Raw genomic sequence first — 27,246 nt, 5'->3', positions numbered from 1 at the left:
TCTCTTCTCTTCTCTTCTCTTCTCTTCTCTTCTCTTCTCCCCTTCTCTTCTCTTCTTTTCTCTTCTCTTCTCTTCTCTTCTCTTCTCTTCTTTCTCTGTATCTTCTCTCTCTGTATTCTGTATTGAGCTCTCAGCAGTGTGGGAGATCGCACTGTGTTGTGCTGCTGGGTTTGGGGGCTTGTTGCGAAAGACTTTAGTGTGAGAGAAGTTGAGAGCTGGCGTAGTCATTCTTTATTCTTTTGTGCATTTTGGACTGAATTCAGTGTACAAATCTGTCACATTTTGATCTGAGTGTTTGGACTTTACCCTCTCACACACATACGCTACCTCTCAGAAGTGTGCAGTCAGTGTTTTGTTGGTTTTCTAAGAAAAATAAGCTAACAAATCCTCCACAGAGAACAACAAGACATGTAATATGACCAGGGGTATTTAAACTTCCGCGTACAACTGTACACTTAAAAAAAAATAACACCCAGAATTCATCATATTTGAGCGATGATCAAATTTTGGCCGATAACTTGACACGAAAGTATTGTAAATAGATAGTTACAGTATTATTAAGTATTGAAATGGCTTTGTTTGTAATATACAAATAAAAATTCCATAACCTATTATTATTTTGACTAGTGCTTCTAAACTTTGACACATACACAGTAATGGATTGGTTCATAGAATGTAGTCCAATCAATATTATTGACTCACCTCAGCATATAAATGACAAGTAAAGAGACTTGCAGCTGTATCCCATTACAGTGTAGATGCATTAATGATGTGCTCTAGATATGCTAGGCCTGCCAGTAAGAGCCATTTCCCTTCCATCTCATCCCCCAGCAAATGGACTTGTTTTCCAGTGTTGTACATGATGTTCGAGCGTTGAATAGATTTTTCAGAGAAGAGCTGTCTGGCTGCTCGGGCCTTTTCCCAGAAAGCAAATTAGAGCACCACACACGCAGACAGTCACGACTCAACAGACGAGAGCAGCGTACTCAGAGCATCATAACGCAGCATTTACTCAAACAAGCTGTCTCAACACAGTTGTGTTGCAACACGATACATTTTTCATATTACATGTTTTGTTGATTTTTTAAATGAAAGTAAGTTAACACACTTAAATTTAGCATTTTTATGCAAATTTTTGTGCAAAATTTCTGTGTATTTGCTGAGTTTAAAGCCCCTGTTAACATGGTTATTAATGTTAAAATTTTAGTTTTAATAGTGAAGATAAAAATAAAAATAATATAAAAATAAAAAGTGTTTACCAGCGTTACATTTGAAAAATAGATATAAATTAACACAATTTAATAGTAGATAAGTGCTCCAGTGCTCAGAGCTGTTTGGGCCTGTCAGAACGCAGAATGATTGGCAGTGGCATCTCCCAAGCAATGTACAACCCAGTTCTGGTGATAGTGGCGAGCGACACCACCAATCGATATGATGACCTACGTGTTTGAGCCTATCCTGGAAAAATTTCTTTCACTTTGCTCTTCTTGAGCGGTCTTTGACTGTCTAATGGTCATTTTAGAGATTTAATTTTTGCAGCTAATATTTGAAAACTCAGGCTTTCATTTTATGACGTTATACCCATAACCTGTAGCTACCTAGCTAACTGTTGGGCCGTGCCCCTGAAGCAGAAGTCAGTCGGGCTCCTGTTATAAGTTGGCGCTGTCATATTTGGAGAAATTTCTTGTTTGCCTTATTGTGTGTCGTGCCTGTAAAGTACAATTGCGGGGAAATGAGACTCAGTGTTAGGGGAGTAGCTAGCTTATTAGTTTTTTATTTCTATATTTAAGGTGGACTGCTGCCTACTACACTCTTGTAAATGAAGTTAATCGCTTATTGTAGGATCCAGCAGCAGGTGGCTAATGCTAGTAGGAAGCAGTGTCTAGCTATGATATGAACAACAGTGTAATAAACGTTCATAACAAGCCCTGTTAACAAATTTAGAAAAGGTTAAATAACCTACTTGCTAGGAGTTTTGGCTGGGACTCAGCGGGAGCGGTGGGAGAGCCGTGACTTTGTGAGGGAGGCGAACGTGAGTAACTGATGCATACATATTGCTAACTCAGATTGGTACTTTGATCTGACATCACCTACACCAAGTTTAGTCCCACCCAACTCAAATCAGATAAACAACAATTTCAGAAAAAGTACATTCAATAATCTCTCAACAAAAAAAGCCTGCAGTATTCTTTCTCTGCCAGTTCATAGTAAAACATCACAAAAACAATAAGTAGAAAGGGGCTTCAGCATATTGGAAAAAATAAAATATAAAACGTGCCATAACTTTTGCACAAGCCACATTTTTTTCTAAACAAAACAGATTTCCTAAATGTTAAAACCAGAGGTGCCCAAACTTTTGCATACAAATGTTCAAACACACTAGGGGATATAAATATATATATAATACACATTTGCACATTTTAGGCACAATACAATTTTCAGCTCTGAGATTTGCTTTTCAGTATTCTGTATGTTTGACTCTACAGAGCACGGATTGGTTTGGCTCATATAAATAAAAGCTCTCCAACAGACCTTTTTCAATGCCTGCCGCACTGCTTTCTAATAGAATTAACCCCAGAAATTCTAAATCTAGAATTTAGAATTGACTTATAAAAAGCCCAGACATTTAAGTGTTGATGCATCCAACTAAACTATATCTAAAAAATTAAATATCTCGTGCTAAAAGCTTCTTCAATATTTTTAATTTTTCCCTTAAACACAGAAAGACATTTTTTGCTCTTTAATTCTATTATGCTAAACTTTTCTAATCATAAAATCATATTAGATATAGATGCAAACACTGTACCATTCATAGAAAAAGTGATGTTGTACCATCTCTAATTAGCATTTAAGACTTTAAACACAGAAGCATTAGCGTCTTTCTTCAAATGTTGATAGGGGTGCAAGGATTATTCGACTTAGTCGACTAAAATCGACGACCAAATTAGTTGACGACTAATTTAGTTATCGATTAGTTGGTGACGTCATTACGCATGTGTCTCGCGCTCACTAGAAATGTTTTGACATTACCGCTCACTGGAGAGTTAACAACAGCGCGATGGCAGCCTCACGAACAAAATCCTCTAAAGTGCGGGAGCTAAACTCAGAAAAAAAGCGGTCGGTTGTGCTGTTTGTAAAGCCGAGCCTAGCTGGCACGAGAGCGCATCCTCCATGATGGAGCATCTGAAGAGGAAACTTGTCGCCTCACTGGATGAAGAAGATTCATCTCAGTAAGATACACCGCGTCCCAAACCGCATACTAGCGCACTAAATAGTGTGTAAAAATAGGGCATATACCATTAGAAGTGCACTCATTAGTGTAGTGTGTGAAGTACAGAAGTGTGTGGTTTGAGACGCGCGATAGTTGTGCTAGCGAGCTAGTTAGCTAATGTTAAATTGCGTCTTTCTTCATGTTGTGAGCTGAGCTGTACCATTTTCTATTTCGAAATGCATTTTCTTTGGAATCGTTAACGGACTTGGAACAGAGGAGCAGGTAACTATTATTCACAGCGACGCTGCTCACTTTCCAGATAACGTTTACAGTTTTAAACACTGCATCGTCGCCTTAGCGTCGAGGCCACCGGTGCGGTCGAATTCGGCGAACACAGGAGAGCGACCGCGAACAGATTTCTGTTCTCCGCGAACGTTTAGCTCCACTCGCTAACAGTTTAAGGAGGTAGTTCCTCGTGAACACACAGGGCTGCTGGACGAAGGGTTACCGCTGAAATGAAGTTTACACAAAATCGTTCACATTTAACTGTTCATAGAGAAGTTCACCACAACGTTCGCCACTTTCCCATCCGCTCCATCACAGCGCATCTCCTCTACAGCGGGGAAAATATCCGCTCTTAGAGGAGAGCGAGACTCTCACAGGAGCACGGAGAGATGCTGACTTTCCTCTATTTCAATAAAGACCTGTGATTGTAAAATTTAGTTGCAGCAGAGTGTAGATGGACAGCAGACTGCACAGAGCACAGACTGCACTGTTTAAATTTAACATTTAAATTTAGATTTTTTTTATTTGATTAAAGAAAAACTGATTTAGTTTTGTTATATTTTATTGCTGCCACGTTGCACATCCTTGGTTATAAATTTTGACAGGAAAAATATATTGGAGTTTCATTTTTTTATCTTCTGTATTAGCAGGAAAGTTCATTAAAACAGTGAATTCTTGAATGGTATTCCTCTTCAGTGTCTTCATTGTTAGTTAGCAAATGTACAAAATAACCTCAAGCTAAATTTAAAAGCTAAAAACTACATAAAAGTTACTTGGTAATGTAGTGATTCATAATCCGAATAATCGATTATTCGTTTCAGTAATCAAGGATTGTTCGACTATGAAATTAGTCGTTTGTTGCAGCCCTGTTATCCAATGTTATTCATAGCATGTTTGGTCTAAGGCGTGTGGTACCCAACCCTGTAGAGTTTAGCTTTACCCCTAATGTAACATATCTGGCTCTTATATTCAGATAATAATAATAAAGATCATGATTAGGTCAACTGTTTCCAGGATTCAGCCTAAATTAGAGTTAGAACCACACTCTGTAGAGCAGTAGATCTCCTGGAGCAGTGTTGCTGCCCATGTTTGTAGGACATATGCCCTTGTTTTGTGTCCCGGTCCTTGACCGGGCAGGCTCGGAGGGGCATGTGCGTTCCACACAGGCCAACGCGCCCTGCCCTGTCAACTACTGACTCTGACAGAGACCAGCTGCCGGCTCGGGTAGCAACTGGGTCATGGGTGACTTCCTCGGGGTATGTAGGCTAATGGACCACCCTGTCAGTGACTGCAGGACTGTGTGTGTTTGTTCACTATGTTGACACTGAGTTTAGAGTCAAACCTCACCCAAAAAACTGAATAAACTAAAAATAAACGAAAGCGATTTGGGATCCATGAGATTTCTCATGCTGATTTGCAAATTTTCAGTGGATTTTAGCAACATTAGCTTTTTGTGCCTTTCCATTTTTCAGTCTAAAGAGCAAAGGTGTAAGCACAGTGTTGAATAGATCTCTGGTGTACACTGTGCAGCTTATTTGGTGTCCAGTGTTCACTGTAGGTGGGTTCATTTATTGCAAGTGATTATGCTGTGCAGCCCAGTTGTAAAGGCACACTGATAAGAGGATTAAAAGTTAGGAACACCTGTGCCATTAGCAATCCCCACCCACATTGTTGTGTATTAGATAGCTAGAAAAGCCCAAACTTTGCAGTCATCATACTTTACAGTCATCAGTCCACTTTGCAAAACTCATTTACTCCTTAACAAACTCTCAATGGCCTGCTTGACACATATTTATCGGTGAACTTTACAGAAAGGCATTGATCTACATAAGAGTCTTTGTTGTACTTTACAAGCAGTCATTAGTTTACTGTACAGTCATTGGTGTACTTTACAAATAGTCACAAATTGGCCTATTTTGCAATCATCTCTCTACACAGATCATTTACAACTTTACAAACAGTCTACTTTACAAACTGTTATTGGATTTTTTTACAAATACCCATTGTTGAACATTACAAGAAATCATTGATCTACTTTGCAGTGTTTGGTCTACCTTACAAACTGTTGTTGGATCTTTTTACAACTGCCTTCTAACAAACTTACCAAAAGTCATTGATGTACTTTACAGTCCTTGGTCTACATTACAAATTTCTTTAGATTTCTTTACAAATACCTATATGTGAACTTTACAAAAAGTTATTAATGTACTTTATGGTCCTTGGTCTACTTTACAAACTTTTGTTGGGTTTGTTTTCAAATATAGGCAGTGGGAGATAGGCAGTGGGAGATTGCGGGGGGGCCCTTGGTGGCCTAGTGCCCCTGCAGCAGAAACTGGCTCTTGGTACGTGGAATGTAACCTCAATGGGGGCGAAGGAGCCAGAGCTTGTGCGGGAGGTTGAGAGGTACCAACTAGATATAGTTGGGCTCACCTCCACCCACAGTGTCGGCTCTGGAACCAAACTCCTTGATAGGGGTTGAGGCGTGGAGAGGCGTGATTAGGAAGAACGGCCTGCCCGATCTAAACCTGAATGGTGAATTTTTATTGGACTTCTGTGCCAGGCATGGATTGTCCATAACGAACACCAAGTTCGAACACAAGGATGTTCATAAGTGTACATGGTACCAGAGCTCCTTGGGTCATAGGTCAATGATCGACTTTGTTGTCGTTTCATCTGACTTGGGACCATATGTTCTGGACACTCGGGTGAAGAGAGGTGCTGAGCTGTCAACCGATCACCATCTGGTGGTGAGTTGGATCAGATGGCAGGGAAGACCGATGGTCAGACCCGGTAGGCCCAAGCAAATAGTGAGGGTGTGCTGGGAACGACTGTCGGAGGCCCCTGTTCGGAAAGATTTTGACTCCCACCTCCGGGAGAGCTTTTCTCATGTCCCGGAAGAGGTAGGGGACATGGAGTCTGAATGGACCCTGTTCAAAACCTCCATTGTGGAAGCTGCCAGGCGTAGCTGTGGCCAAAATCTTGTTGGTGCCTGTCAGGGTGGTAACCCAAGAACCCCCTGGTGGACACCGGGGGTGAGGGAGGCCGTCAAGCTAAAGAAAGAGGCCTTTAGGGACTGGATGGCCCAAAGGACTCCCGACTCAGCAGATAGGTACCGACAGACAAAAAAGGTGGCAGCCACAACGGTGGCAGAAGCAAAATGTGGCAGAGGGGGCATGGGAATTTGCCAGCCCAGTCTACATGTGTTTTGTGGATTTGGAGAAGGCTTACGACCGTGTTCCCCGAGATATCTTGTGGGAGGTCCTCCGGGAGTATGGGGTGCCGGGGCTGCTACTCTGGGCCATTCAATCTCTGTACGCCCGGAGTGAGAGCTGTGTTCGTATACTCGGCATTAAGTCAGACTCTTTCAGTGTTAGCGTTGGACTCCGCCAGGGTTGTGTCCTGTCTCCACTCCTGTTCGTGATATTCCTGGACAGGGTGTCAAGGCGTAGCTGTGGTCAGGAGGGCATTATGTGTGGAGGCCGAAGGGTGGCGTCTCTGCTATTTGCAGATGATGTTGTTCTTTTGGCTGGATCACATGGATGCCTCCAGCGCGCACTGGAGTGTGAAGCGGTTGGTATGCGGATCAGCACCTCTAAGTCTGAGTCCATGGTCTTAGCCCGGAAAAGGATGGCATGCTCACTCCAGGTAGGGGGAAAGGACTTGCCCCAGGTGGAGGAGTTTAAGTATCTCGGGGTCTTGTTCACGAGTGATGGGAAGAGGGATCGTGAGATCGACCACAGGCTGGGACAGGCGGCAGCAGTAATGCGGTCGCTGTACCGGGCTGTAGTGGTGAAGAGGGAGCTGAGCCGCAAGGCGAAGCTCTCTATTTACCCTCACCTATGGTCATGAGCTATGGGTAATGACCGAAAGAATGAGATCGCGAATACAAGCAGCGGAAATGAGCTTTCTTCGCAGGGTGGCGGGCTACACTCTATTTGATAGGGTGAGGAGCTCGGCCATCCGGGAGGAGCTCGGAGTAGAGCTGCTACTCCTCGCATTGAGAGGAGCCAGCTGAGGTGGTTCGGGCATCTGATCCGGATGCCCCCTGGACGCCTCCCGGTGGGGGTGTACCAGGCACAGCCCACCGGGACAAGACCCCGGGGTCGTTCTAGGACGCGCTGGAGGGATTATATCTCCAGGTTGGCCTGGGAGCGGCTTGGGGTCCCCGGGAATGAGCTGGAGGAAGTTGCGGGGGACAGGGTCATCTGGGATTCTCTGCTCTCCCAACTGCTACCGCGACCCTAGCTGGACTAAGCGGTTAACGACGATGATGATGATGATGATGTTTTCAAATACATGTTGGAGAACTTTACAAAAAAAGTAGTTTGCAGTCTTTGGTCTACTTTACAAACTTATTGGATTTCTTTACAAATACCCATTGGTGAACTTTACAAAAAGTCATTGATCTACTTTTCAGTCATTAGTCTACTTTACAAACAGTCATAGGTCTACTTTACAGTTATTGGTGTATTTTATTCAGTAGTGTACTTTACAGATGCTCATTGATCTACTTTACTATTATTAGTCTCACTAGTGCTCATTAGTGCTTTACAGTGATTTATCTAATTGATAAACAGTCATTAGTCTACTTTACAGCCATTGGTCTGCTTCACAGCGGATGGTTTTACGACTTGTTTGTTTTGTGCCTTGCTGTGTCCTGCCACTTCTGCATTTGTAGGTTTCTGTGGCTTACAACAGAGGCAAGACTCTTCGCTGTTGATGGGAACCAACTGCCTCGGGTCACTAGAGCTGCCTTATTAAGTTATTTCATGTATTAATTAGTCACAGGTACACAAATGAAGTAAGTTACATAACAAACTCCTATTTCTAAAGGCTCTTAGTCTTACTTTCTCGATAGAGCCTGAGTTTTCAAGCGTCTTCCATTTTGGTATGCTTACTGAAGCTGATAGGTCAGCAACAGCAGATCACTATCAGATAGTCCATCTGAGCGACCCCACCACACACATAGCTTAAAAAGGCCTGGAGAGAGAAACACGGCTGAAATGTGGAACATGCACTGCTGCTGGCAGCGGGACTGAGAGGGGATCTGTGTCAAATGATGTTTTTGTTTTCTCTCTCTCTCTGTCTCTCTCGCTCTTACTCTGTGTTGATGTGGAGGTTTGTTATCTCTGCTGAAACGTGTCCTAAGGAGGCCTCGCTGAACTCCAGGATGTTCCCTAGTCTCATGACTGGCTGTTAGCATTTTTGTTCATTTTGGCTGCATTTATCTCTGTTTGGTCTTCAGTCTTTGACAAAAAGCAGCCTTCACTCTCAGACATATCAGCAGCTCCAGCTGTGCTCAGCAGTGGAGTAGGCTGTGGGAGCTGACATGGTCCTGAGTAGAGATGTGTATGTGTGTGTATCTGTGTGAGTCATCTTTATTAGCTCTGTGTCCAAAATCGATGACCACAGTCAATATTCCGCTGTTAACCTGCTGTTGCAACCTTGAGCCGGTTTGCACTTTCCACCGTATTGATCCAGACATCTGATCTGTGAGTGTGTGTGCATGTGATTGTTGTGTGTGTGAGTGAAAGTGAGTGTGGTGTCTTTGTGCGTGCAGGTTTATTCTGCCAAACTTAAATTGCCAAACCATTTCTTTTTGGTTACTGAACTTAGCTTTAGGACTAGAGTTGAAATTTGTGTTTTTCAGTTTTTGACTGGATTTGAAAACACCTGTTGCCCTTCACATTGTGGGTAAATATCGTGATGAATGGGCCAAAAGAAATGGCCCAAAACGACTTGGAAAAAAATTCTTACATTCAAAGTAAAGTATGTTTTTTTCCTTCTGTAAAGCTGTCATTTTGGAGATATGAGGTTTTGTTCTGACAACAGCTGTATGTATTGTAAGTATATATATTTACACATATATATTACCTGTAATAAAATGGCACACACATATTATTGTTACATATAGGTGCTTACATATAATACTGTGCAGAAGTCAGATGCCACCTTCCTTTATTTTTATTTCATGCCAAAAAATTATTCACTTTTCAGCATAAGGGCAAAAAGCAGGAAACATACTTAAAAATTACTACAGAAAATTACACAAAAGTCTCAACAGCTCAATATAATCTTAGATTTATCAGTATCTAGTTTGTTCACTCTTTATTACACCTTTATTACAGCTTCCACTCTTTTCAGGAGTCAGTTATTTAAAGAAATCTGCAGGGATTTTTCCACACCTCCAAAGTTCAGTCTTAGAAGTTGCATTTTCTGCTTCTCATAATTCAGATAATCCCACATTCGGTGATGTTGAGCTCTGGACTCTGGGGTGGTCAGTCTATTGTTCTGAGAACACCAGCAGCTTCTTTCATTTCTTTTTTTTTTTTGCCTGTTTTCTTTTCTCAGTAAGGGCTTCTTGACAGATACACATCCTTTCAGACTCATAGCGCTGAAGACAAGAGAACCTGTGGATTTTTTCACATTTGAAGCAACACGGTTTGATTTTCTCTCTCGAGGATGAAAGCTTTAAATGTTGTTTATCTGGTGGGGACGGTTTGGGTGGTCTACCAGGTCTTGCAAAGTTGTTAGGAGTCATTTTCCAACTCAGTTTTGGCAGCTGTCCACAGAAATATCTCCTGAAAATGAATAGTAATAGTGCTGAATGGCCATTTTGACTAGAAAATTAATAAATGAAGGGTGGCCTCAGACTTTTACATGGTACTTTGACTCTGCGTGGTCACATACTCTGAGCTCCCCTGGCAGGATCTGTGTGTGTGTGTGTGGCTGTGTTCCAGCGGGTGCTGGAAGAGAGGAGGGTTAATGATCAGTCCCAGGCTCTACGGGTCGAGCTGAAGGAGAGAGGGCATGGGAGCGAGAAGGGTCAGGAGAGAGAGAGAGAGAGAGGCAGAGGAATAGGGGAGAGAGAGAGAGATTCCTCTGAGAAAGCAGGCCAAAGTTTAGCATAGCTTGGTCAATCCCATAACACGCACCCCACATGGCTGCAGATAAAGAAAGACATGGCTTTAGTACAACGGTCATCAAAAGTTTGGGAACATCTTGCTTTCTTTTAGCTGTTGGTTTTATGTTAAGTAGGTCGGTATACCTGTTAAGGTTAATAGCTACTTGCTAACCAGTTGAGTATATTAAGTATATTGGTGAACTTTACATTGATTTTACATGATTGATCACAAGTCATTGATCTACTTTGCAGTCATTGGTCTACTTTACAAACAGCCATGGCTTTAGTACACTGGTCATCAAAAGTTTGGGAACGTCTTCCTTTGTTTTTAAATTTCTCGCTGTTAGTTTTCTGTTAAGTAGGATGATATACTTGCTAAGGTTAATATCTACTTGCTGCACTCCTGAGTGGCGCAAACGTCTAAGCGTTGGCCCTATCATCAGGAGATCGCGATTTCGATCCCTGGTGATGCTACAGCCGCCCGTAGCTGGGAGTCCAAGAGAGCACAATTGGCTTTGCTCTCTCTGGGTGGGTAGGATGCCCCCCCCCTTCTACCCCCTTCACTCAGCGCGATGCTAGTCAGCGCAGGTGTCTGTTAGCTGACGTAACAGATCTGGCGGTTGGCGCTTTCCTCCGAGCGCGTTCAGCTGTCCAATGACGTTGCGTGAAAACGTAAAGAAGCGGTGGCGCTTCACAGGTCTCGGAGGAAGCCTGTGTTAGCCTTCGCCCTCCTAGTTGATAGTATCGTGTGACTGGGGGAGTCCTAACTAGCAGGTGGAATTGGTGACGACTAAATTGGGGAGAAAATCGGGTAAAACATCAAAAAAAAAGTTTAAAAAAAAATAGCTACTTGCTAACCGTTTAAGTGTATTAAGTTTCAACACTCCTTCATTTTCATCAATCTGCCTTGATGTTAAGTGTAAACTGTTGCTGGATCTCTTTACAACAAACTTTTGGCAAATTTTACAAAAAGTTATTGGTCTACTTTACAGTCTTCGGTCTACTTTACAAACTGTTATTAGATTTCTTTACAAATACCTATTGGTGAACCTTACAGAAAGTTATTGATCTACTTTGCAGTTATTGGTCTACTTTACAAACAGCCACTGGTCTTCAAAAGTTCGGGAACATCTTGCTTTGTTTAAATTTTACGTTGTTAGCATTCTGTTAAGTAGGACAGTATACCTGCTATGGTTAATAGCTACTTGCTAACCATTTGAGTATATTTATATAGTATATACAGTATATAGTTTCAGCACCCAGCTTCATGTTCATCAAAGTATCTGACTTGATGTGAAGAGTAGATTTTGCCTAAATAATGATTTGACAGTTTTCCGAACTGTCGTTAAAAACACATTTTGGAACTCTTTTGGCCCAAAGGTGGTTTAAAAACCTGAAAAGTTTGTATGCAGTTGAGAGCTGATGTCCCAACAAGAGGATCAAATGAGTGAGCTTTGGTTTTATTCTTATGACAGATTTCTGTCAAATGTAACAGCTGTTTATTTAATATGTTAAAATGGATTCCTACCTATTTTTCAAAATTTCTGCATAATTAAATGTCAAGCCAAGTCATTCAGTCTAAGGATGCACTGATATAGAAATTGTGGGCCGATGACAATATCTGATCATTTTTTATGCACATATCTTCTGTTGCCGATACATAAACATTTATAAAATGTCGAAATTGGGAAACCGACCAGGACTAGCATTACAGAGAAATATAACATTTATTTACAGAGGGTTACTAAGGTAGTAAAATGAACAAAATACAAATATTTTAGCACTGTAGTGCTGCATTGCTTAAATATTCTGGGCCTCTGGAGTATAATAAACCTGTCAGCAAATATCAGTTTGAAATATTGGTCAGATCAAAACATCTGTCCGATGCTGATTGTATTTTTAAACATCATTTAATTTTTTTCAACAATTGCCTTTCTAAGCTTGATATGATTCAAAAATCATCGTGCATCCCTAACTGAGAGTGCTTTAATGTGAAATGTGCTGTTCTGTGTGGTGATGTGAACCAGACATCTGAAGGATTTAATTCCTCTAAAAGCTCCCTCACAGAATTTTATTACCTGAAATGGTTAGTACTTTGGCTGATGCCTGGGACATTGAGTGCGTTTACGTACACTTAATAATCCGATAACCGCAGAAAATAAGACTTGATCAGTAATCTAATCCATGCGTTTACATGCACTTGAGTAATCAGATAATGGGAAACTCTGGGTCTACATGAGTCAGGAGGTAATCAGATTTCTGCTTTGCAACCAGCCAATAAACTCACAGTATAAGACGTGATGTAAACATAAAGTAAATGTCAAACTTCATGCCGCCACTTTTTTTTAAAACATTGCGCCACTTTAACTGAAAATATGGACATACATCATCTAGAAGATGATTTAAATATTTAAATCCTTCATTTCGTCAAGCATGTAGTGGGTTTCAGTGTCACTCCAAAAGTGTTTTGCTGCATCTCGCAGCAACACTGCTCGCTTGTTTCCGGTGCCGGCGTCTGTTTTCACACATGTGCAGACGAAATCTGAAAGAAATCCGAGTAAAAGAATATATGCACTGAGAAATCTGATTACTTTATTCTTTATCAGATTTCTTATTCAGATTTCTAGACCTTACTCTGATCTAAGATATCGGAGTATGCTGTTTACATGACCAATTGTAAAAATCAAATAACTGCAGAAATCCGATTATGATCGGATTATTGAGTGCTGTAAACTCACTCCTTGTTTTCTGACAGTTTTGCAATAAGGTTTTGGCCTAAAACCTATTTTTAAACTACATTTGGAGAGGTGCACGAAGGGCAGTGGAAGGTAAAATTGTTTGCAAGTAAATCTTGTTTGTTAGATTTATCACTATTTTACCACCATATAAAAACTCAAAAGACATGTAGGTTTACTGGTTGTTTTAGATAGTAAATATGGCTGTATTTATGTTATATTGCAACCCCTGGTTCCTATCACTGTGACTGTAAAGAAAAGTGTTGGTAGGTTTCTCTACAAGGAACCGTTTCACATCAAAACACTCTGAATGACTGTTTACATTATTATGCAGAAATGTTGAGAAACCAGTGGAATTGCTGTCTAAGTTATTGCAAACTGACAAAAACCCTTTGTACTTATTAATAAGCTAGACCTCCAGACTTTTGACCAGCATTACCCATTGCCCTCATTTCAAGGATGTGTTTGCCCAGGACCTTAAGAGCCACCCTGATTTCCCAGAATTCCCTCCACTCTTATCAGTGTCCAGCAGGAAATGGTTCAGGTAATGGGTGCTATAAAGCAGGAGTGCCCTGTTTAATCATTAATACTTAAGCACTTTCTCTTTGAGTGTGCTGCGGTTGATAGAACATGTTTGTGTTCTCAGAATGAACCGTACTTTCCAGAACGAGTCTCGACAGAATCTCTTGCAGATTCATTCCTCATTCCTCTTCTCGCGTTCAGTCTTCTCCACAATCCCTCCTTTCTTCGGGGCCCTGTTCATCTCCTGATCCTGAATCTTTCAGCACTGTCATTCTGTCTGTGCTGGAGTTATGTGTGGAATGCCAGGTCCTCAGGTCCACGTCTTCATTTCACAAACAAAGGCACGAGTGACAGACTGAAGTCTCAAGCCTGGCTCTAATAGCACATAATTCAGCTGATAAGGTGTTATCTCACTGTGATCTTAAGGCACCCCCCCAAAACCACCACACATATCTTGAATATTCAGATGTTCTATAAGAATAAGAAAAGCTCGAGCTGTGGGTTTCACTTTACTATATTATTATTACTGTCTATTAGTGAAACTTGAAATACTCCAAAGTAGAGGTGGGTAAAGTGGCAAAATATTGTGATACTTCAAGAAATTTGCATAATATATATATATATATATATATATCACAATATTTATTTTTTCAGACATCTGATCAGCTGGAACAGAGAAAAAAGAACTAGTAGTCCTACATTCTATCAAAACTGTGAATACAATGATTTTATTCAATATTTGGCATACTGTCTTGCACTAATAATAACTAATTTTGTTCTCGTTATAATGAAACGTGCAGTTGGTCAGTGTTCTACAAGTGCTGTTGATATCCGTGACGTGCCTTTGAACAACACAGTCAGTTATGCTTGAGTAAAATTATGAACAGCTAACACTGATTCTAAATTGATCAAAATAACCTAACATTAGGCCTGTTACTATATAGCGGGTCAATGCCTGTGTATCCTACACATTCAAAGGAAAATTCCATCAGTTTTCTAATTTTCGACATGATTGAAGCATTGAACCATAAACAGTCATTCAGCAAAAAAATGATTTTATTAAAAAATATTAATTTATTTGGTTGACTTCTTAAACTGCCAACACCTCCCTGCCCAGACTTCATTCCTCAGTCCTCCTGTAGCTCAGTCCATTTGCATTGTTTTTCTTGTAGCTACTGAATAATAAGCCTCAGGATCTAATGAACCTTTTTTAAGGAGTTAAAGAAAACTTTGGTAGTTTTACATCAGGAACGTTTCTCAGAAGAAAATACCAGGATCAAAAGTATTGACAGTTCAGTGTTGATCTGCCTGCCCCTACTTTTGACAGACATGTAACCCCTCTTTCTCCCTCTCTCCCCTCTCCACAGCCTCCATCCCTTTCTTTGCATGTGAACTGAAGACGGTTAAGCCGTACAGGAGAGGCTTTTTCTGCGGAGACCCCAGCATCACGTACCCTAACTTGGAGAATGAGGCCATTCCGGACAGTTTGCTCATCGCTGGAGGAATCATCATCACGGGGGTGACGGTGAGACGAGCACACAGATCTCCACTCGTCTACACAATCATTCAGAAGAGCTGCTAGACGAACTGTCCCTCCAGAAATACAGCACCACTGCTTAACATCATTACCTTCTGTCTACTGAGCACTCAGCTGTTTTGCTTTATTTAGTCTTCTATTCACTGTAAAGTTTATATTCACAAAATAAAAAGATTCTGTCATGTTTTCCTGGTGATTTATGCAGATTAGTGGTGCACAAAATAGTATTTTCCAAATGAGAGAACATTTTATGTTGCTACTAGTAAAAAAGCAAAAAACACAGAACATTTAACTAGGCCTGTCACAGTTAATACATAATCTCCCAATAGCACTTATTTGAGCTGATTATGTCCCACAGTTGTTAGCTTTCACAATTATATGTTTATGCTGCAGCAAACAGAGTGTGAAATGGGTGCTTTTCTACTGTTGGGTTGAGGTAAATATATGTAAAGAAAAACTTCTGACTGGTGATTTAACATGTTTATGGGGCAGCAGTGAGATATGTTTGTTTATTTGAGCTTGAGTTTTTCTGTTGTCAATTTGGAGCTCTTATGTATTCACAGCTAATGAATGAAGATAAATAAGCCAATTTGGCCACCTGTACTCTAATACAGCTTCATTGTCTTATAACTAAAGACAGTTAACCCAAAGCCCAAAGACCTAAAAAAGTACAGTAAGGAAATTGCCCACGGATGTTTTTCTGTTTGCCAAAAACAGCTCAAATTTGTTGTCAGGCCATTTTGTGGCACTGCCTGTCCAACCAATATTGGTTGGCTGTGTCGCTGAGCAGATGGGATGAGAGTCAGCGGCAGCAGTTCAGTGCCACACGCTCAGTCAACAGCTTAAATTTGAAGAGATTGAAGAGATAACACATGATTTCTTTCAATTTCAATTTTGAATGACACATGCATTTTCTGATTAAGTAAATGAACACAACGGCCTTGTTCAGACTGCCAGCCCGAATCTGATTTTTGGCATATTCAGATTGTATCTAGAGTGATCTAGAGTTTTTAAAGTTTGGAGAACAAAAAACACATGAAATCCAGTTTTTGCAGATCACATCCGAACTACATTTGGAGTTGGTTTGAAATGCAATCAAATCCAGAGTGACAGAAGTGCTGGGATTCAAGAAGAGTGTCAAAGATTCATGCTTATGCCAGAGAGTTTGGATGGCGAGATGCTGCACCTCCATCTCTCCTGCATCTGCATTTTAAATCCCTGTCACCAGCATATCTACGTAGTTACTGATGTCGTTACCGCAGCAACCCATGCAGATAGGTTGGTGATGTCTGGACACACAAATCCGATATGATCACTTGCAAATAACATTGAGTGCTGTAAACACATATAGCAGACAGTTGTCTCAAAAGATCTGATTTGAGAAACAAATCCGATTTGCCTGAAGTCTAAGTGTAGCCTAAGATGAGTGTGGATTTGAATATCGACGCCCACCCTTAGTACATTTCCTGTAATAGAGTGCTACATGACCCTGATTCTCCAGTGTATTTTAAGTGTAGGGCTGGATTTATCGTAACTCTGAAGTCTTTGCTCTTTGTCTGTTTCAGATTGCTCTGGGTGAGTGTTACCGGGTCCGGTTCCGAGGCGTCCAGTCCCGCGCCTTCGTGCGAAACTGCTACGTCTCCTGCCTCTACAAAGAGCTGGGTGCCTTCTTGTTCGGCTGCTGCATCGGCCAGTCATTGACCAACATGGCCAAGCTGAGCGTGGGCCGGCTTCGCCCCAACTTTCTCTCCGTGTGCAACGTGACATATGCATCGCTGCGCTGCATGCCGGACACTTACGTGGCAGATGTGATCTGCAATTGCACACCAAAGGAAGAGGAGGAGGCCAGGTGAGCCAGCTTCATGACGTGTTCGTGCACTATAGATCCTGAGAGAGAGAGAGAGAGAGAGAGAGAGAGCGAGAGAGCGCCAAGACATGTTTGTTGTCAGAAGTTTGCTTCTTTAGTTTTGCACTGGAGCTGTGAAGCTAAGGTAACTAACAAGCAGTGGAAACTCATAGGCCACCTATTAGCATAATACTATCTGCACAGCAACACAGCCACAAGCTGTTTCAGAGTTATCAACATTACATATAAAACTCAGAGAGGTTCACTGGTAAATAAAATGGCTATATTGTAAGCACCACTATAAAGAAACCAGAGCAAAAGTTTCTCTGCAGTGAACCACTTCACATCCAATGGTTGCTCACATCAGTTGTGAAGTCACTGAGTGGCTTTACATCTTGGTTTACATCTCAACCACTGAGTTATGCAGAAAACTTGAAAAATAGGTGGAAACCCACATTACAGTGACCTGGCGTATACAGTAAGAAGGTCATGTTGACTTGTTCAGTAATCTCAGATATGCTAATGTGATTTCTGGTTCTGACGCTGTATGTAGAGACGGCACGATGCCTCTTTTTCTTGTCCAGTACTGATACCAATGTTGAAACCTTGAGTATATTAATCCAATATTTCTTCTTTAAAAACTAGTAAGGTTTAAAATTGAGTGATTTTTAATTGGAGCACTGCACTTAAAATGAGCATTTAAAAGTAGGATGTCCCTCTCAAACTACTCAAACACTCAACAACCCCATAAAAAGACTTGATAGATGATAGATTTGTTGAACAATTGATTCTTTTTTCCTCTCCGATATCCAGTCCAGCATTTTCTCCTGACGTTGGCCTGTTACCGATACCCGCTAACAGATCAGTGCCATCCTTAATTGTTGTGTCATTTTAGATAGACAGAGAAAGAGATAGATAGATAGATAGATAGATAGATAGATAGAGAGAGAGAGAGAGAGAGAGAGAGAGAGAGAGAGAGAGAGAGAGAGAGAGAGAGATAGACACACAGACAGACAGATAGATAGATAGATCACTTTATTAATCCCAGAGGGAAAGTCTTCGATTGCAGCTGTACAAAGTACAGTAAAGAGCAAAAACAAGAGCAAAAGTATGGCTGAACACTATTTACAGATGCATAGAATAAGTAAAGATGAATAATAAAATATACTAAAACAATAAAAATATAATGTGCAATTATGTTACAATATGTGGCCTGTGCTGTTGAAAAGACTGACAGACATGAATGCCAGTAATTAAAACCTTTTTCCTTGTCTTTTACAGGAAGTCCTTTTTCTCTGGACATGCCTCTTTTGCCATGTACACAATGCTTTACCTTGCTGTGAGTATTATTGTGTGGTCACAGACGCACTACACACTACACACTGATGCAGAACACACATGTGTCTTCACTGGTATTACCAAACAGCTGTCTCAAAGCTTTAATTACTGCGATCGCTGGCTCCGCTCTGCTGATGAGATTTACCGCTGTAGGCTCCGATTCGTGCCATATGGGGGGCTGCCAAAAATTTCTTACTCACAAACAAAAACATGCTCACACACACACACTGAATGGAGAAGGGTCTGAGAAAGCCAAAACTCCCCAAAGGCATCTTGTTTCAAACAAAAAAGAAAGGGCAAGAGAGAACGAGAACGTTCTCCAAAAGTCTGCTGAATAGATGGGAGAGGGAGGGAGAGAGAGAGCGAGAGGGAGAAAACAGGCTGGGGACAGAAGAGGCCTTGTTTCGCTGTGGGTTGGGAGGGGGGCTTTGGCCTACTGAGAGATGGACAGGCTTCTTTCAGCACTGACCCCTTCCCTCTCTCTCTCTCTCTCTCTCTCTCTCTCTCTGCTGTTCTGATGGAGGGGCCACACTGAAAGGGAAAAATGACAGGACACTCACGCTCGCTCATAAAGCCTGACATTCAAAGCCGGCTCCTTTATCACGGCTTCCTCCACAAATCCCATCAGGCTTTTCCCTGCACTGTGTGCCACTCATGTGTCAGGAGGTTTGGAGCGCCGTCCGACACGAACAAGTTTCTACCATTTTCCTTCATCCATTCACAGAGCTACGCCTGCGCTGAGACAGAGAGAGCTACAGCACTGAAGAGAGAGAGAGAGAGAGAGAGAGGGGGGAAAAATGGGAAAGCAGCTGAAGAGCAGTGTGAAGGGTCTTCTGAAAAGCAGTGCCAGGCTCTTTGTCATCCCCCATCCCTCATTCCCTCCCTCTCTCTTTCTCTCTCTCCCTCTCTTTCTCTCTCTCTCTCCCTCCCACCTGGAGTGTTTTGGAGAAATGCCACTTTGACCAGTCACAGAAATTCCCTGACTGACATTGTACCAGGCAGCCATGTGCCCAGTACATTCATTTCTTTTTTCTTTTCTTTTCTTTTCTTTTCTTATTACTGACCTTTGTTCTTTCCTTCTTTTACATCTTTCTTTCTCTTCCTGACCTTTGTGTTCTTTTTCTTTTTACTTTTCTTTTTCTTTCTTCCTTTCCTTCTTTGCCCCATTACCATCTTCTTTTGTTTTTCTATCTTCTTTGTTTTCTTTGTCTTATTTCTTTCTTTCTTTTATTCTTTGTTTTCCTTCTTTTTTTCTTTTTTGTCTTTTTTCTTTTCTTTCTTGTTTATTCCTCTTTTTTCTCTTGTTCTTATTTGTTTTCTTGTCTTCATTATTTTCTTTCTTTCTTTTTTGTTTTCTTTGTCTTTTTTCTTTCTTTCCTTTTTGTCTTATTTCTTTTTCTTTTATTTCTTATATTCCTTTTTCTCTGTTTATTCCTTTCTTTCTTGTTTTTCTTTTTGACTTGTTCTTATTTGTTTTTTATGGTCTCCATGTGTTTGTCTTTCTTTTCATTGTGTTTTTCTTTCTTTCTTTCTTTCTTTCTTTCTTACTCATTCTTTCTTATTTTCTTTTTCCTTTCTGCCCCAGCCTCATCTCCCTCCCCTCCCTGTTGTAACTTTATCTGGTTCTGGCTGTGTGTGTTTCCTGCAGCTGTGTGCTGCTGTTCTCAGGGTCAGCTGCTCTGGGCTTCACACACCTGTGGCAGCCTGTGTGTGTGTGTGTGTGTGTGTGAGTGTGTGTGTGTGTGTGTGAGTGTGTGTACGTGGTGCTCTTAAACTCAGGAATGTTCGCCAGCCCTTCATCCAACATGCCTGTTCATTAACTGACCTCAATATTTCTCCCTCTCTGAGTGGCGTACAGAGGGTAGTGCTGCAGCTCAGCCTCAGCTTGTTCTAGTGGATGCTGGCCAGGGACTGGTTTCTTCTTTCTTGAAGCTGTGGTCAGATCGACCGTTTCAGATACTGTTATGTGAGCCCTGCCCTCTCGGTCAGAGTATCAGCCTCTGTCTAGGTCAAGGTCACCCAGCTTTCAGGCACCACAGTCCTCAGTGTCAGTTCATTCCAGTCCTGGACAGCACCACCTGGTTTCACTAATGAGCCTTCCTCCAAAAAAGACAGCCAGAGTCACGGTACTGCCAGCCTTTCATTAAAGGGCTCATAACAAGGATTTACAGGTTTTCATTGTTTATCCAAAAGAAACAGTTGCACGGTGTTAACATTGTAACGTTTCAAATGGACACGGTCAGGTAAATACAGTTAATGGAATGGAGCTAAGAGCCAAAAACAGCCCGTTTTGGATCATGGTTGTGATGTCAGAAACATGAACATGTTTAGTACTTAGTTCTTTTCTTTTCTTTTCTTTTCGTTTCTTTTCTTTTCTTTGACCTTTGTTCTCTCCTTATTTTTCATCTTTATGTCTTTCTCTTCCAGACCTTTGTTTTCTTTTTTCTGTTCATTCTTTCTTTCTTACTTTCTTTCTTTTTTTGCCTTATTCTTTTCTTTGCTATTTGTCTTATTTCTTTCTTTCTCTTTTATTCTTTGTTTTCCTTTGTTGTTTTACTTTCTTTCTGTCTTTCTTTCTTTCTTTCTTTCAAATTGGCACTCTCAGGCTAATAGAGTTAGTGAAATGAAACTAAAAGGCAGAAACCTTTTTGGATCTTGGTTGTGATGTCGCAAACATATTTACACACGACCTCAGCCTCATTTCCCTTGTGAAGGGGTGAGACAAGCAGAACTGGTCATTTACATATAGTCTAGTCTTAAAGGCTAGTAGTCTTAAACAGAGATTGAAAAGTCTAAAAATGGATTATGACTGCTTTTGGTACATAAAACCACACAAATGCTCTACATAGCCTTTAAGGAAAAAATCACATTGACTATACACCCTTTATTGGATAGTGCATCTTAATGCTGTGAACATACAATACTGTGCAAAGGTCAGAGACCCTTAATTTATTTAATTTTCTTAAATACAAATAATTTATTTCCAAGGAGATATATGATAAATTACAACAGCAGGAGTTTCCAAAATTGGAATTCAAAAAAATGTTTTAAAAGATATCAAAATGAAGAGAAAGAAAATTGGACTCCAATTGCAACCAACTTTTAAGATTCAACTTTGGAGGTGTTGAAAAATATTCCTGCAGATTTCTTTAAAAAACTTAAAGCAAGTCTCCTGAAATGGAATGGAAACTGTAATAAATACAAAGAATGGAAAAAAGTCCGGAAAAAATTTATATTACATTTAGTTGTTGAGGCTTCAGTGTAAGTTCTGTTCAATATATGTGTTCTTTTTTTTCCTGCTGCTGAAAAATGAATAACTTTTACTTAATGGCCGTTGACAGGAAATGAAATAAATGACATGTGATCTCTGTACAGTGACATACAAACTTAAACACACAGACGTACATACTGGTATAACTGGATGTAGTTTATGCTGTATACAATACTGTATATATATAAATATGAAATAACCTCTGTATGTGTATGTACTCATCTGTTGATTGACCGCTCCTTCCTTTCTGTAGTTCTACTTGCAGGCGCGACTGTCATGGCGAGGGGCGCGGCTGTTGCGGCCGCTGCTGCAGTTCCTGCTTGTGATGTTAGCGATGTACACCGGTCTCAGCCGAATCTCTGACTATCGCCATCACCCCACTGACGTCCTCACCGGGTTCCTGCAGGGCGCACTCACTGCATACTGGGTGGTAAGAACTAACAAGCATGCTTTCTTTCTCTCCAGAACATTCTGTGACTTTGGACTGGTTTCATATGGTGGAACCTCCACACAGCTGGTCACAGGTGTTACATGAAACTTAATTTCCGTGCAACTTGGCAGTGACACAAAGAGGTTTAAAAACAGTTACATGCAGCATGTTTGATTATTACATTAGTTGGGGTGATTAGCCTAGTAGCTAGTAGTTTTCATATGTCATGTCATTCTGGTTGCATGAAATGATCTCTGACATGTTGTTGTACATGGTATTATACGTTATACATTAGCATCGTAATTAAAGGGAGAATAAGTAAACTACCTACATGGAACATGCTCTTCCGCCCATTGCATGCAGTAACACATTTCCAACAGAGAGGTTTCAAACCCCAAAACTTACATAGTGTAGCTTTAACTTAACAGATGTAACGGCAGGTAACTCGTTTTACAATGGCAGATGACAACTTTCTCCCAGGTTTAGATACTCAAGCTAGGACTGAACAATTTGGAGATGTTCAATTGCGATTTATCTGACCAATGCTGTGACAACAGCTAATTATTTTCTGTAACTTAAGGTCCAGGCCTGTTTTTTTTTTTTATGTACTGTGCCAGACTGCCAGTTAGTCATGGTTGTGATGTCACAGCACGTAGGTGTTTCGTTACGTCTGATTGGTCAAACCGACCTATAGGCAGTTCACAAGCTCTTTATAATAAGGTTAAATTTACCTGCTTAAAACACCATCGATCCTCATGAAGAGTATAACAAAATTGCATCTTTTGCCATGTGAAAATTGCGCTCTTTCAAATTGTGATTTAAATACAAACACTAATAATCTTTCAGCCCTAACTTAAGTTATTTTTAATCTTTGTGAGTACACATGAAAGTGTGACAAATGGCCAGTCACTTGAAAAATAAGGAAGAGTCAAGCAGCTTATTTTTCAAAGAAGGGAAAGTAAATATATGAATATGTAGAAAGAAAAGTATTTAGAATGGTAGAAAAACAATGCCTCACCACTGCCACCATGGTAGGGCTTACTAGAGTAATAATTACATTATATTCTTGAAATCTCTGTAGTATGATTTGTTTCTTTTGTGAAAAGCATTATATTTTACATGTTTTAATCATGTTTTTAATATCTATTCTTTTTAACTTTGATACTTTTACATTACAATTTGAATTATCTTTGTATTTCTTCATTTGTGAAGCACTTTGAATGACCGCAGTGTATGAATGCTATTTAAATAAAGTTGCCTTGCCTTGCCTTACATCAGCGCCTGAAATGGATCACCTTTCCTAGGGTCTGTCTCTGTCAGAAGGCTCTCAGTGATTGGTCACAAGCTCTGCCCTAATTGGTTTAAGAGCTGCTTATGATCCAGACTCCCAAACCTAACCTGCCGTGTAGCAGGTTAGCCATGCAGCATAAGTTGCCATGGCAACGTACCCAATGGACAGAGAAAGTGATCAGACAGAAATACAGGGTTAGATCAAACTAAATTAGCTGGCTAAGCAAGAAATGAAAGAGGACCCAAAAAACAATCCTCTGTTGTTCTTACTTTCCCAAGATGTCTGTATTGAATTCAGCTGGCCAAAATAGTTGTGTTTGATGTCGTCACATGGTACAGTATCAGTGTTTTGAGTGGCTGTTTCAGGAAACTTTACAAAGATGAGACGGTCGCAACTGTAACAGCAGAGTTTCAAACAAATCTCAGCTGAATTGCTGGAGTTTTTACATTAAGCAGTGCAAATTGAAAGTTGCATTGATGTTTCACCATATAAGTTCAAACATTTACATATTTTTAACATGAGAAAATATTTAACATCAACACAATTTGTGTAGATGGTATACATTTTATTCATGTAGAAATTATTAAATTCAGTTACATTCAATGCATAATTTTTTCAGTGTGTGCTTTGTGTTTGTGTCCATTTGTAGCTTTCCCTAAATCTAAATTCTCCTGTTTGTCCTGTTTGTGTCTCCCAGGCCTTCCACATCTCCTCCATGTTTAAAACCTGCGCTTCGAACACGTCCCCCACCAGCTTGTCTCTGGACAGCCCCCTGTCCATGTCCAGCGGGCAGACGGTGTGCTAGCGCCTGTCCCGGGATGCGGCTCTAACACGATGCGAACAGATTGGACTCGATTCAGTTGGAATAAAGAAAGAGCACATGGAAAGTGAAGCGGATGGACAGAGAAAGTTGCATGAGTGGAGATGGAGGACGGGACGCTGCAGAGAAGAAGGCTAACAAAGAAACAGCCCAGTGGAATGCATTCATGTCCAGACATTTACTGGAACGTCCTCTAGTGAAACATTTTCCCGCGCAGAAAGAGCGTCCAGCTGAGCTCGTCGTCCTGCAGACGCCCGCCCACTGCCTATCAACCCCCGATACAAATATGATACAGATTTTATTTTGTATGTGTGTGTGCGTCCTCTATATATTTTTACTATAAATACAGTAAATGTAATCTAGACGAAGCTGCTAATAATTCTATTAGTCCCTAGTGCCAGTTATACTGACTGCAGTTAAAGATTCAGGAGATCCGTGTTATTCACAGAATATGAGACTGATCTGATCCTGGTTAATGAGTATTGTACTGAGTCCACGACTGAGATTGACTGGCCCGATTGGCGTCTGTGGACCGAGACATGGTCATTGAACCATCCAGTAGCCTTGAAGACGAGGCTGAGGACCTGCAGTGTTTTGGAGCAATGCCACTTTGAGAGATGGACCTATGTGCCCAGTACAGACTTCTTTCTCTTTTTTTCTATCTTTTTGCCTTTTTTTTTCTGTCCTTTGAACCTTTTTTTCTGACCTTTCATTTTCTTCACTTTCTGTTTCTTCTTTCTGTTTTTCTTTCTTTCTCTTTTTTCTTTCTTATTTGGATTAAGGTTTAAGCCACTGATACAGAAACATTGAATCATGAGACTTTTGACAAGTTTTGACTTTGGTGAGGTTTAATCCCGCAATTAACCACTTTTGCTGTGCAAGTGAAGCTGCACTGTGACTGAAACAAGACTTTCCCCAACTGACCTATCCAAGCTCCGCCCACAAAGGCATTCTTTCATAGCAACTGTTGCAAGGTTGGACAAGCTTTACAGAACGTTAATGAGAGTCCCATTGAGCTTAATGAGAAAATGTAGCAAAATGTCAATTACAAGTGTTTTTCATTTTAAACAATAGTTATATATTTGTTGGTTGTAGGTTTTTTGTTATGTATTTCAAGTTTCACCTTCAGCTATTTTATTGTTCCTAGCTAAAAAAGCTAGCATTGTCGCCGAGTGTGGTAGCGCAAAGTTCTTGCCCCTCACCCCCCCACCTCCATAGATCATATGTAGGTGGATGTGAGGTGGGAGGGGAGCATTTCTGTGATGGGGGATAAATTAAACAGTGATGCGCCTGTAGTAATGTGGGTAGATCTCAAATGGCACTAACGCAAAGGAATCTCTGCACTGATCTAAATAAATTCACGACTGCTAATAGAATAGAATTAAAAAAGGTTATTAGCTGAGCCAATTTTCTGTATACCCATGACCACACACAGTTGAATCCTGTATTAAAGTGCCAAGCTATTAAAATGACATTGCTTGGTGGGAAAAGTAGTACATTTTGATGATTATCATTAATAAATTAAATCATTTTTTTAAACATTGGTGTATTATAGCATATTGTATTTTGTGGCTGTTTTATAAAAGCATTAAGGAATATTCCTGTACACACAGCCTTGGCATTTGTTTTCTTTGGTGTTGCTTTTACATAAAAACAACGGCCAATACGTACCTTTCTTCTTACAGTTTGTGGCCGAAATGTCTCAGGATGTCAAATCTGGAAGAGTCTAGTTTGTCCCTGTTGGCTGCAGCCACCGTGTTCGTACTCCTCCCAGTGATGTCAGACTGGAGGAAAATGTATAAATCTTTGGTTTTGTGTTACATAATTTATGTCTAGACTATATTAGTTTTTCCTTTTCGTGCACGACTGACATATTTTCTACATACAAGCTATAAGCTACGTGCTCTCCATGTCCGCTCATTTCAAACAGCCTAAAATCTGAAACACACACACAGACACACACACACACATATATATATATATGCTCCATAAAGTGAAGCTGCTTGGTGACAATGATTTAGAGAGACAAATAAAGGCGGAAATGTTTTGACCCCAGTGAAAGGCTTACACGGCAAGATTACGTAACAAAACAGCTACACCCATTTGATCTTTTACTCACATTGACAGAGTTTTTAGTTTCTGATTACGTTGAATGATAATCCGTAAGCGCTTGTCATGCTAGCAACAGTAACTAAGAAAGAATACATTCATGGGCAGAGCTTGAATAGGTCAATTTGCCTTCTCCTGCCTTTTTTTGCTACCATTTGAGTCCTTTAATCCGGCTCAAGCAGGGGGCCCACTGGACACTACCTGCCTGCTCTTACGCTTAGCACTTGAACTGTGGAATGGTGCCCTTTACTTACAACAGATGGTATTTTGTATGTGATGCCATTTAAAATAGTGGTTTTCCTTCTACCTGTGGTCAGCCAATCACTTTTCTTTTGTTTTTTATAAGATGATAATTATTTGAAACGAATGTATATAAATCATTATATATATATATATATATATATATATATATATATATACATACATATATGCAAATGCAAATTAAACTATCCTGAATTTGCAAAAGTATTATAAAAGTTATTTTCTATTGTGATATATATGTTTATGTTGATCAGGTACTCAGAGAGCTTGTCTTGTATAAATGAATAGTGACTGAGCCAGACATATTCTACTGTCAGAAAGCTATATTCTACATTTTTAGTTTTATAAAAGTTTTCTTTGTGTTGTCTGTGAAAGCCTGTGAGCTAAAATAACCACTGTATTAATAAACCAAACCAATAAAATGAATGTTCGATCCTTTTATCTTAGTTTGTACGTCTCTGACTGCATGTGTTCACACAAATTCACAACACTCAATACTCTTCAGCCAGACAGATGTGCTCCTGTGCGCTGTGCATTTAGGTGAAAGTTTCTGTCCTGATATTCAAACTCCAGCTGTTTGACATTTAAACTTTCCTCTGGAGCCCATGTGTCAAACACAAGGCCTGCAGGCCAAGTCAGATCCATGACACAGTCCAAGTCGGCCTGTGAAATTATTTGAATTTTCT

At 40.5% G+C, this 27,246-nt stretch overlaps 1 protein-coding gene across 1 annotated transcript in view; it reads left to right on the top strand.

Annotated features, from left to right (window-relative positions):
- The window catches only part of ppap2d (phosphatidic acid phosphatase type 2D), a 45,274-nt gene extending 18,268 nt beyond the window's left edge, over positions 1 to 27,006 (top strand). The window contains exons 2-6 of the mRNA XM_036567397.1: positions 15,025 to 15,182; positions 16,760 to 17,043; positions 18,322 to 18,379; positions 21,903 to 22,079; positions 24,068 to 27,006. Coding sequence (XP_036423290.1) covers positions 15,025 to 15,182; positions 16,760 to 17,043; positions 18,322 to 18,379; positions 21,903 to 22,079; positions 24,068 to 24,175 — 785 coding nt within the window. The 3' untranslated portion in view covers positions 24,176 to 27,006. The remainder of the gene's footprint in view (positions 1 to 15,024; positions 15,183 to 16,759; positions 17,044 to 18,321; positions 18,380 to 21,902; positions 22,080 to 24,067) is intronic.
- The last annotated feature ends 240 nt before the right edge of the window (positions 27,007 to 27,246 follow it).

Source organism: Colossoma macropomum, unplaced genomic scaffold (genome assembly GCF_904425465.1).
Source record: "Colossoma macropomum unplaced genomic scaffold, Colossoma_macropomum, whole genome shotgun sequence".
NCBI classification, from domain to species: domain Eukaryota; kingdom Metazoa; phylum Chordata; class Actinopteri; order Characiformes; family Serrasalmidae; genus Colossoma; species Colossoma macropomum.
The sequence above is the reverse complement of the archived record's forward strand: the minus strand, read 5'-3'. Positions and strand labels throughout refer to the sequence as shown.